The 11,176-nt window shown below is 41.9% G+C and overlaps 1 protein-coding gene across 1 annotated transcript; it reads right to left on the bottom strand.

The window, feature by feature from the left end:
* Positions 1–1,427: 1,427 nt before the first annotated feature.
* On the bottom strand, positions 1,428–10,592 carry chpfa (chondroitin polymerizing factor a). Its single transcript, XM_071915602.2, has 4 exons — positions 10,153–10,592; positions 7,652–8,216; positions 5,694–5,876; positions 1,428–5,494 (listed from the first exon to the last, which is right to left on the bottom strand). Exons 1-4 carry the CDS (start codon positions 10,440–10,442, stop codon positions 4,232–4,234), a joined length of 2,301 nt encoding a protein of 766 aa, XP_071771703.2. The 5' UTR covers positions 10,443–10,592; the 3' UTR covers positions 1,428–4,231.
* Between the last annotated feature and the right edge of the window lie 584 nt (positions 10,593–11,176).

Below are 11,176 nucleotides of genomic sequence, written 5' to 3'. Positions count from 1 at the left end.
CTCTTACTTTTGGGCCTACCTGTTCCAACTCCAGGACAATGTCTGTGTGACACCATTTGCATATTATATTATCCACACATATCAAGCTAATTCAACCTGTCAGCAATATTACGTTTTGAATCTCTGCTATTTTGTCCTTTTTTTGTTTTTCAGCTGAATGTTTTTTTCACATGCGAAAATCAAGAGAAAAATATCAGTGCAGGGTGATGCAACCAGCTGTCAAGATTTCAAAGTCAAGAGGCAAATCCATCCCGTATGACTGACAAATGGAAATGGACAAATCACTCCAATAACAAGGAACGCTTACATTTTGTACAGAAGTCTAATCTTGTGACTGTTTCCTCTGTTAGAACACATTTTATAAATGTTAAATATGGTAAATACGATGACTATTAAAGTTTAGATTGGTAAACCCAATGCCTCCTAAATCCAGAGCCAGATTCACTTTGTAACTCCATGGCAAAGCTCATTCATTTGGATCAAAATGTTTTTATTTCATTTCTTTTCACTCATTTTCACCCCTTTCCACCCCCCATTAAGAGCCGATTATGATTATGATTATTACGATTATCATTTACAAGGTTCCAAGAGGAGCGAGGGCATCTCAAAGGTACATTTTGTTAAGTGTGGGCCAACTCATAGAGGAGGAGGGTATTTCAAGAAGTACGATTATGCCAGATAAGTGTGGAAAGCCACACCAACCGATAATCCCTCATCATGATAATCACTTGACAAGTGATTTCATGATCATTCTTTGAGTTATCTGCCTAAACGTGTGATCCTGCTTCTTGAAACGCACCCCCCGGCCAAGTCTTAAGTCGCAGACATAAAGAACCGAGTTGTGCTTCTTTTAATTCTACTATTCCGAGGACTTGAAACAACCCTGTGCCCCTGTGTGGGAGGAGAAAGTCCTGGGATTGTATGTAAAACAAAGTACAAAATAATGACATACAATTACGTCCCAGCTGCTCTGTAGTCATGTGGTTTTACAGCATGCCTCAGGGTTCTGCGTATAGACCCCTGAAATAACTAAAGCTGTAATTAGGCTCGCAGCGATTTCGCCGGTACTACCCGAGCCAGACGTCAGGAATACCTCAGGTCAGACATCACTGAGACCCTAATGTTCCCACTCTCTGGTCAACACGGGGAGGAATGTTAACTCCGGCCCTACTGAGTACATGCTGGGAAAAAAACGACTGACGCAACCATACCAGCTTGCAATAGAAATGTTATTTCTAAGCGCTTTCACTACATTGTTCACCTGAGCAAGCAGCAGAAGCCCATACTGGTCCACAATCTGTGCTGCAGACAGTAAACATGCTCTTCTGCTGACACCTAAAGGACAAACTGGAATTTGTAAATCCAATGCCCTCCTCAATCTTGAATAGGAGAAAATAAAACCCAAACGCCTGTTTATAATTAAATATTCTTTATTTCATAATTACAATAATTCACAGTTCATTGAGAATTTCAGCATACATGTGAATGTGGTATGTACATTTCAAAGCACTCGAAATGGTGTGAGTCGGCTAAAATAATTTATAGGCAAGAATGAATTAAATTAATTGCTTTGGTTACATTAGTACCCATATGCATACACTGAACATGTGAGCCTAAGTATTCGCCTGCTGTTGATAATGATTTGAAGTGATTAACATTCAGTTTGGAAACCCTCACTCTATAGTGTGCCACTCAAATTACAATTACAATAGAATGATTGATCAGTTGTAACCAAATACATTACTTCATAGTAAAATGACATATTCAACACACAAAATACAAAATATAAAGCAAGTTATATCTTTGATGTTATGTCAGCAGAATAAAATATCAATCGGTGTGTAAATAAAGCTAAACAAATTTCAGAGTCTATTTATATATTTATATACACGGAATGCGATGGAAGCCTCCGTTCTGAATCTGCATAATTCAATCTCGTGGTCTAGAGGAAATGATGGACACACGTTATGGTCAAAACACAGGAAACCCCAACATGGAGACTTCCCTCAGTGATGGTGGCTCTGTAACAGTCTGCCATGGTCTCAGTCTGCTTCATTCCAAGAGGGCAAGGTCAATGCAAATCACTACAATCATTCCATGTCTTAATCTGGGCCCTCCTCCTTAAACAACGGTTGTGGAAGATTCAGCGTATCATTAGTGTCGTTTTCTTCAAAGCATCGAGGTGAACATTTGTACTTTGTCAATTGAGGCATTGTCACGCTGAGCGACGCTGCTGTAGTCGGGAAAGAAATGCATTATGGGAAGGTGAAAGCGATAACTCACAAATGTAAACTTGGTGATTAGAGTTCAACTGTTTGCCATTTTAGAAATGACTGGGTTCCCATGGCAGTAAACAGATCCAACACAATTGAGGACCACTGTCGATGTTGCATTTCCACCATAGATTTTGAATGCAGTTACAGTTAAATAAAAAAGGACTTGCCTTAATTTTATCTGTATTTTAGTTATTTGATGATGAAAGTGTCTAGTGTTTATCGCAGCAAAATACAGTAAAGTTTTTGTCCAATAAATTTACAGTGTATTTAATGAACAAAATAGAAAGCATGAACCCTAATCTTAATTTAGGCAATATCACATACAGTGTTATGTTCTAACAGAGTTGTGTAAGTAAAAATATAAAAAATAACATGTTGCTGTACTAGCAGCACACGTCATTTAACTTAAAAGTCCCGTCCTCGATTGGACAGCTATCCGATTGTGTAATCTGTACAATATTGCACATTATAGTTAACTTAAACTGACACTTCAGGTGTCCAGTACCTGCTACGTCCACCACCATTGTATACTGTAGAAAAGGCCTCTCATTGGATTACACTAGGACGGGGAGAGAGCAACTATTTCTAACAGAGCACAGTTGATAGAGGACTACGATTTCAATAATTTACAAAAAACATTAACACAACCCAAAATGCCTACTGTGTAATGATTAAACATCTTTTAGAATATAAAAACTGTCTGAGAGACATGAGATGACATGGCCAAAAGTTAATTTGTTGAAGAGGACAGATAACATTCATGTAATATATGCAATCTTACAATTACATTCTTAATCTCAATAAATTCTAAAGAAAAACATTCTGGTTTCAACTAGTCCTGTTTTGAAAATACAAGGACTCTTGAAAAGAATGAAATATCCAGGCAATGACCACAGATATTTATCAAGGTGACCTTTTTCCATCGTTTTAAAATCCTCATTGCATTGAATTTTTCTTGCAATGTCAAGGAAGCGTTTTCAGGAGAAGAATCCAACTCAAATACACGCTCCTGGCTTACTGGGACACACCAGCCTTCGTCTATGACCTTTGGAGACATAAGGTAGACCCTGTCAAGAAACTCCAATCCCCACATTTGAGGCGCACATACAAGCTGTGGATGGATGGGATCAAGATAATTCCAAGTGACCTATAAGGAGTGCAAGGTTAAGCTACAACCGGTGCACTCTGGAGCTAACCGATACTTGATAATCTGGACATGGGCTTTCTGTTTTATTTTTTTCTAGACAGTGTGCTTGTAATAGCAAAAAGAACCATCTTCTCTACAAAAGAGTAATCTCTGTAAAATCATCTGAAAAATAAATCAGTGCCAACACTTGGTGCCTCCAATGAAGCATTTCCACTAAAATGGAATACCACTTGAATTGATCAAAGTCTCCTGGCTAAATAACAGGGTTAGGCCAGAGTGACAGTCAGATAATATCTCCTGCCCATTCAAATCCGTTGATCATATTTTGTAACAATATGGAAATTCAAATGGAACACATGCTCTGCACATCTCCAGAAGTGTTGGATTGCATAACTGCACATCCTAATGATGACTGCAAAAAACAAGAGCCAGCATATCAAAAACCCATGTCGAAGGCACATATACAAGGTTGTGCTTTGGTAAATACTCAAATGAGCAAATATCAAAAGCTCGATGTTTCAATGCCCTACCGTAAAGAGACACATGAATTGTGGTGCAATATAACAATGGATACCTACTGGAATTGCCATTTCAAAAAATTTCAGCAGAATAGTTCAAAAGCAAACACATTTGGTTCTAGCACCTCTTTTGTATGGACAAGTATTGTAAACATTTAGAAAAAGGTTTCATTAGGAATGTACTGCATTCATTTTTCCAAACTAGCTAAAAACCCCTAACAAACACATACAAAACACGCAGCTTTTAACACCCATTCACACACAGGAGCAACACGTTTCACAAGGCGTGATCAAGTGCTGTTTCCTTGTTCTTGCTCGAACAGCAACATGGCGAGCTGGGAGCGAGACCCGAGACCTTCCAGGTTGCTCTGAACGCACCGATGGTAGATGTCTTCGCTGAGCCGTGGGTTGCAGGCCTGGTAGCGGTACTGCTGGTGCAACGCCGGCTCCACCGCCCTGAACACATGCAGAACCGAATACTTTACAAACATGTCGTAGATGTCCAAGGTCTCTAGAATCTCCTCGTTCTCCTGGACGTCGGACGCCATTCGCGTGCGCGTTGCCATGTAGTCTGAGTTGTAGAAGCACGCCTCTTCGAATGTGCTGCGGTCAAAGTGGCCCGCGTCCTTGACCAGGTCGACTGTGGCCGGGGGCTGCTGGCTGTGGTAGGCCACGTCAGGGTTGTAGTCCTGGAAGTGGACGGGGAAGAACACCTGCCAGTTGTTGATGGAGTTCATGCGGCAGCGGTTGAGGAACTCGGAATTGATATTTGTGTTGACATTAGCCAGGAAGAACAGCGTGTCGACGGGGTGCTTCTTTGAGATGATGTCCATGAACTTGAGCTGGGACGGTGTCTCCGTCTTGACACTTATCCATGGGATTTTCACTGCAGGGTATTTGCGTTCGTAGGCATTTATTTGAGCCTTCACACTGGCAAATATATCGTTCTGGTTGACTTGCTGCGCCTCCACTGGGTCATAAATAAACAACAACGTCAAGATGGCATTTTCACTGGTCTCAAAGGCGTTTGAGGCAAAAACTTCGAGGAAATGGTTGACGTAGCTCCGGTCCTGAAGTGTCAGAGGGATAATGATGTGAACCCTTGTAGCTTCGGTGACATAGGGCATCGGGATGATCTCTATTCGGCTCAAAGGTCGCACCAGGTGAACCCGCTTGGTGATGGAGCGGCTGTGACCTTTCTGGTTGACCACCTCCAGCTGCAGGTCCAGCGTGTACTCCATGCCCCTGGTGGGGTCGAAGCGCCTGTAACCGTTAATCAGCTGCTGCTTCTTCAGATGCAGGACCGGCTTGTACTTCTTGTTCAGCTCTCCCATGGCTATGTCGATGACGTCAGCCACATCCATCCGGTCAATGCCGCGCAGTTCGCACTTGGGAGAGTCGTCGATGCATGAATAAATCTGCTCCTCTGTGAAGTATTCCCACCTCAGAACTTCAAACCGAGATTTAGGCTCAAAAGGTGGATTGATCCCCACCGGCCACTGGGCGCTTCGGTTGCCCTCAAAAGCAACCACGCTCACATTCTTTATTTCTGCCTGTGGAAACATTGGAAAAGTGTTGAGATCTATCGCCAACTCAGGTCTGCCCTTGCCTGCACTAGGTCTAGTAACTAAAATCAAAGACTCAAATTCTAATCTACTGAAATCACATGTTTTGAACCTATAGCACAGATGAGCAGGGGGATTTTTTTTCTCTGGACAGTGGATGATTTGTGACACTTGGAATCAGCCTTACCTGCAGTTTAGCAATCTCATCATAGGTTCTCTGGAGCTCAATCTCAGTGAAGTGTTTGTGCAGCCGGTACATCTGCTCAGGGTCAGACACTGGATGGACAGTCAGGGCGTTCTTAAACTGTTCATTCTCCTCTTTACTTGGATCGGAGTTCTTGCCCAACTCATAGTGGTAGTACTGAAGCCCCTGCGAAGAAATCGAGAGGTCTTTTCATGAGGAGACTTAAACATGACAGGAACATGGCTAATGTGATTCCATACTCAGTTGTTATGCTGTGCTACCTCCATTCATACAATCTTGACACGCTATCTAGGCAGCATCTCAGGCTCATCTCCACTGCAAATAGTGTGGTTTCAACCATAATTATACATTGGAGATGAAGATCCATTTTGTAAGAATATAATACTCTGTTGTTCTCCAACAACAGATTTTATTGTCAGTGTTTTGGTCAAGTTCAGAATCAAGAATTTGTTTCTGGTATTCAAAAAGTTAAATTAAGTTAAAGAGATACTATAACTTTACATTATATGGATAAATTACAGCCCTTGCAGTTAGGGCTGTTAAAAAGGCAAGGAAAAAACTAAGGAGTAAGGAATTTAAAGTCAACACTAAGGAGTAAAGAACTTAAAGACGATACTGTAGTGATCACCATTTGCGCCAGAATCCCACTTAAAGAGTCATTTAAGCTAAAACAGAGGAACAACCTAAGCAGCTTGAGTGATTAAAAAAAAGTGAATCCAACCTGATCAAGCTATTAAAAGAACAAGGAATTAAATCACCGCTTGACTGAGCAGTGAGGCCACTCCGTCTTGCCAATGTTTGCCAACAGCTTACCGTCTTTAGAAGTGCACTTGGAAGAAGCATTGTCAGTGCCTAACTGTCATCAATGGGCTCTCTCAGCAAAACAGATGTGTGGCTCTGTGCTCTTTATCAGAGGTACAAACATGGTGAAGTGGCAACTATTTTCAACTCCCCTCCCAGGCCGTTCTTTCAACTTTTCCCTCCCGACATCTCCCTTAACAAGGGTCTCTCTGCTGGAGTTATTCTGGCCCAAGGCACTTTGTTGGCCATGTAACTCTCTCTCCGTTTCTGACCGTTTAACAAAATGGTTTCCCGCTCAGACTATTAGCCACAGGAGAGAAAATGGAAGCAAAGCACATGGAAACATCCGTGGCATGACACTACTTAATAATCTAGGCCCACATAGCTCTTGTATGAATAGGACAAGGCTTATAATAACAGGGTGACTTTAAATTTGATTGCTGTTGTTAGAGTAGCTTATCAAGTAAAAATGATGGATCAATGTTGGTGCAGATATATGATATTTTTACTTTAGTGTGGTGAAGTAGACCAAAAATCTGTTTAGCATGGATCAAGCAAAGTGCACTGAATGCATCCTATAACAAGGCCATTGCCTGAACAGGTACTGGGACAAACCAGGCTTCCACGGAGCTTGTTTGACCTTCAATGCTAATGACATTACATGAGTAGAGCATGTTGACCCACAAGGGATTTTCACACCATTGAACCTAACCAAGGCTGAACTCGGTTGCACTGTGTTGACCTGTTTATCTACTCAGTACAGTTGCTGGAGCTGTGAAAACAGGCCACAGGGTATTAGCAACCTACTCTATAATACAGCTATCACCTCTGTTTTAGCACTGTAATTACAGTGTTATACAGCTGTCTTTCACTTGTCAGTGTAGCCCCAGAGGCGAAGCATGATTTCTGCTGTGACAGTTCTGTTTTCCCCAAGAAGATGTTCTTTCTGCCTTCACATTCATTTTATCAATTCCTGCACATTTTTCCCAAAACAAACCACGGGTAAAAAGCAATAGAGCTTTACAAATTAAGAATTCTATGGAAAAGAGATGTATGGCTTTCTTTAGAGAAAAAAGACAAGCATATTAGGAAATTGTAAGAAGCATCTCAACAGTGTCATGCACAAACAATCAACCTACCTCATGTTCATTGACACAGTTTGTGTTGGCGTAATCAATGATGCATCTTCCAAGCCACTCGTCGGGCCTGGCGCTCAGGATGTCATTCCTACAGTTCTCCAGGAAGTGCTGCAGCCGGAGGAGCAGGGTGCGTGAGAGGAGGTACCCAAACCCCCCATAGCAGTACCTGCCTTCCATCTCGCCACCTATGAATTCCTCAGGACTGCCCATGTAAAGCTCCCGATCCATACTCAGGTGACCCACCAGGTCTTTGATCCGGTCCGCTTCCGTGTAGGTGTCGTCTTGGACAAAGTAAAACCAGTCATACTCACTGATGTAATGTTCTAGAATGTATTTGATGGTCTGAAACATGTTCCATATCAGTCTCTCGTCCCCGTGAGTGACGACAAACATGCCATGAGGGATTTTGCGGTTGCGCATGCCGGTGAAGAAGACCACGGTGTCCAGGTGGTGGCTAATGGTGCGGTTGACGGCCACGCCCAAGGTGTTGATGGTGTTTTTGGACGTCAGGACCCCGACAAACAGACGCTCTCGCATCCCCAACTCTGTGCTTATGTATTTTGCCCTGAAAAATACACAAAACAGGTTTTGATAAGTTACTGCTTTTAGTAAAAATTAACACTCGGAGAGCGCAAACCTCCGCCAATGCTGAACAATTCTCCAAGTTGCCGTTACACCCAAAGACATGATCTTGATCACTTAAATGTTAAGTTAAACTGATTTCTTGACCCTGCAAACATACCCTTAGGATTTGGAATCAATTCTCTGTCTCTGTTACTTTCATAGTTATAAAACGATAATCGCCAAATAGCGTGAATCCCACATCACCACCAAAATATTGTTGTTCCTTGGCTCAAGGCCGATCTGTCCACCAACGTTTTTGTGATATCTTGCTGACAGACTAACTGATAAAAACATAACCTCCGTAGCAACATGCAAGAACTTGCATTGTGGAATGTCATTGCAACCAGTGTCAGGGTAAAGTCCCAACCACAGGTATTGTTGTTTTTGCGGTACGAGGCTTACTGTATAACACACTGAATGGGACAGGTTGCCTTTAAAACTTGGATGTTGGATACAGTCCAAAAATTACCACAGGTGGGCCTTCTACAGGAGAAAGCACTTTCTCAGGATATGGTGCAACCAGTTTGGGCAAGACGGCAGGTTACGGTTTGCAAATTGAAACGTCATATAGCTGATGAGTAAATGTGCACTGTGAACATTATGCAAACTATTTCAGTGACTTTGTTTGTTTTGGATGTGTGTGTCTATTAGTACGCCATGATTCACACAGGAGCCCAATTCAGATATTAAAGAAATTGTGTACCCACTGCAAATAGCTGACCGTGCATCATGTCGATATTGCTAACCAATGTTCCTGATTAAATACAGATGCATGGTTAGCTCTATAGACCTTGTAACATCAATGGCGTAAATGTGTGTTCCTATCATCCACGGACCGATGAGGACACCGCGGCCTCATCAGTTTTCTGACTGGATTTGTGTTGTTGATTAAATCTAAGTGTCTTAAATCTAAGTTTTTTGCTCATTTTTTGCTTGTACATTTTAGGAGTTACACAGGAAAAGTGGCCTGTAGACATTTCATCAAACCTTATGTGGAAACAAGAATCAGTTCCAATGATGATGGCAGGGAAAAAGATTACATTAGAATAATGAAAGTCTTTTATCTCAATGCTGGATTTTACAAATGATGCTGTATTGATTTTAGGCTTAATAGGTTAGTTAAAGGGTAACTCCTGATACATTCATGCAATGTTTGTTCAGGTGGTTCTTTGGCCAGAGAGCAGTCTAAGAAAGAAAGTAAGAATCAGGTGAAACTGGAAGGCCTGGCTTGGTTCTCTGGTAGCAGCCTCACAAACATCAGCAAAAATGATCCACCACTAATGCTACATGACTGGGGGTCAAAGGCGCAACCCTGGCATGTTTCAGATTTTGGGCAAAAAAAAACATAATTTAAGGTGAAACCACGTTTAAATTTAAGATGATTTAAGGAAAGAGACAAGAGCCATCTGAACATCACATGAAAATAACAACCATTATTATCCTTCAGGGCTGACTTGGGCAAGGGAACATGAGGGAGGAACTGACAAAAAGCATGTGAGGAAAGGAATGTAGAGGGCAGAAAAAAAAAAAGTTAATTGGCATCTTCAAAACGGCATGTTGTTAAGGAACTGAAACCTTCAAGGAGAAAATAGGCTGGGCCATCGTGGAATAGCTGGTTCAGTTTTTTATATCTTGTCAGTTTTGAATCTCATAACCACTTGGCAACCTTGTACAACGGGCACATTTGCACTAACAAAACTATATCAGTCATCATTTACTTGCAGTTGAGGATGAGCTGCATGCAGCTAGCTACTGTAGCGTGCCATGTTCTAATATGTAGCCTGTAAACCAAACAGTATCCGCAATGTATGGTATTTAAGGAATGTGTTCACTAATAAAGGAAACTTTAAGGTCTTAAGGGGAAATATAAAGCTTACCTAAAAAGTTTCTTCGGGGCACTTTGTTGGACTTGTTTATATGGGACTATTCTTGGTTCAAAATCCTCTTCGGACTCCACATCGTTGCCAGTCGATATGGAGTTGGGTTTTCGGGCTCCTTTCAGCTGTCCATCTTGAGCCACAGTAATATCATCGTTTGCTTTACCGTCAAGAAAGCACGATTCTTCCACCCAATTCACACTCAATAAACTCAACGTAAACCCCAAAGAAATACCGATTACAATCGGCCCGATCGGCCTCAGGACAGAAATAAACATTGAAAATCTCATCTTGCGCGTGTCCCCTCTTTGTCACTCCCGCGTCGCCGAATGCCGTCCAAACAGGCCTCTGCTCCTACAAAAATCAACTATACATTAAGCCAGGCGCAAAGTAGATGCATCCACACTTAACTTAACGAAAGATGTTGCTCCTTCCTTAAAATTCACGCAGGATTCTTACGTGTCAAGTATAGTCGCTAACTGGCTCCTCCCAAACCTAACGCAACGTCAGAAACGGGGTTTGTTCCAGACTGTGTTGCGCGGTCAAGCTGCGCTGGTCGAGCTACTATAAACCTCCTTGGTCGGCTGCGCTGACTCCATAGAAATGGGAACTGGAACGCAACCAAGGTCCCGCAGACTCCCTCTACCAGCTGTTGCTGCCTGTAACAAAATTATCAGAATGAAGCATTATTATTATTAGTAGTAGTAGTAGTTGTTGTTATAGTAGGAGGAGTAATCATCAATCATTTTATGTAAGAGGCCATAACTCCCATTTTTTCTACTGTCTATGCTCCCATGCCACAAGTCTGGGTGACACCAAACTTTGCAGCTGGTTTTGGTCTACAGCCTTGCAAATAGGACCATTAATGATGGTGGATGGATTTTCTGGTGTTCTGAATTTTTTGTAAAAACACATTTTTAACTGCTCCTCCTCCTCCTACATTGTTAGTCCAATTGCCACCATACTTGGCATCATCTCTGGACCAAGCTCTTCAATAAAACAGCATGACAGAATTTTGATATCT

Source organism: Centroberyx gerrardi, chromosome 10 (genome assembly GCF_048128805.1).
Source record: "Centroberyx gerrardi isolate f3 chromosome 10, fCenGer3.hap1.cur.20231027, whole genome shotgun sequence".
Lineage (NCBI taxonomy): Eukaryota > Metazoa > Chordata > Actinopteri > Beryciformes > Berycidae > Centroberyx > Centroberyx gerrardi.
This window is presented reverse-complemented; position numbering and strand designations above follow the sequence as displayed.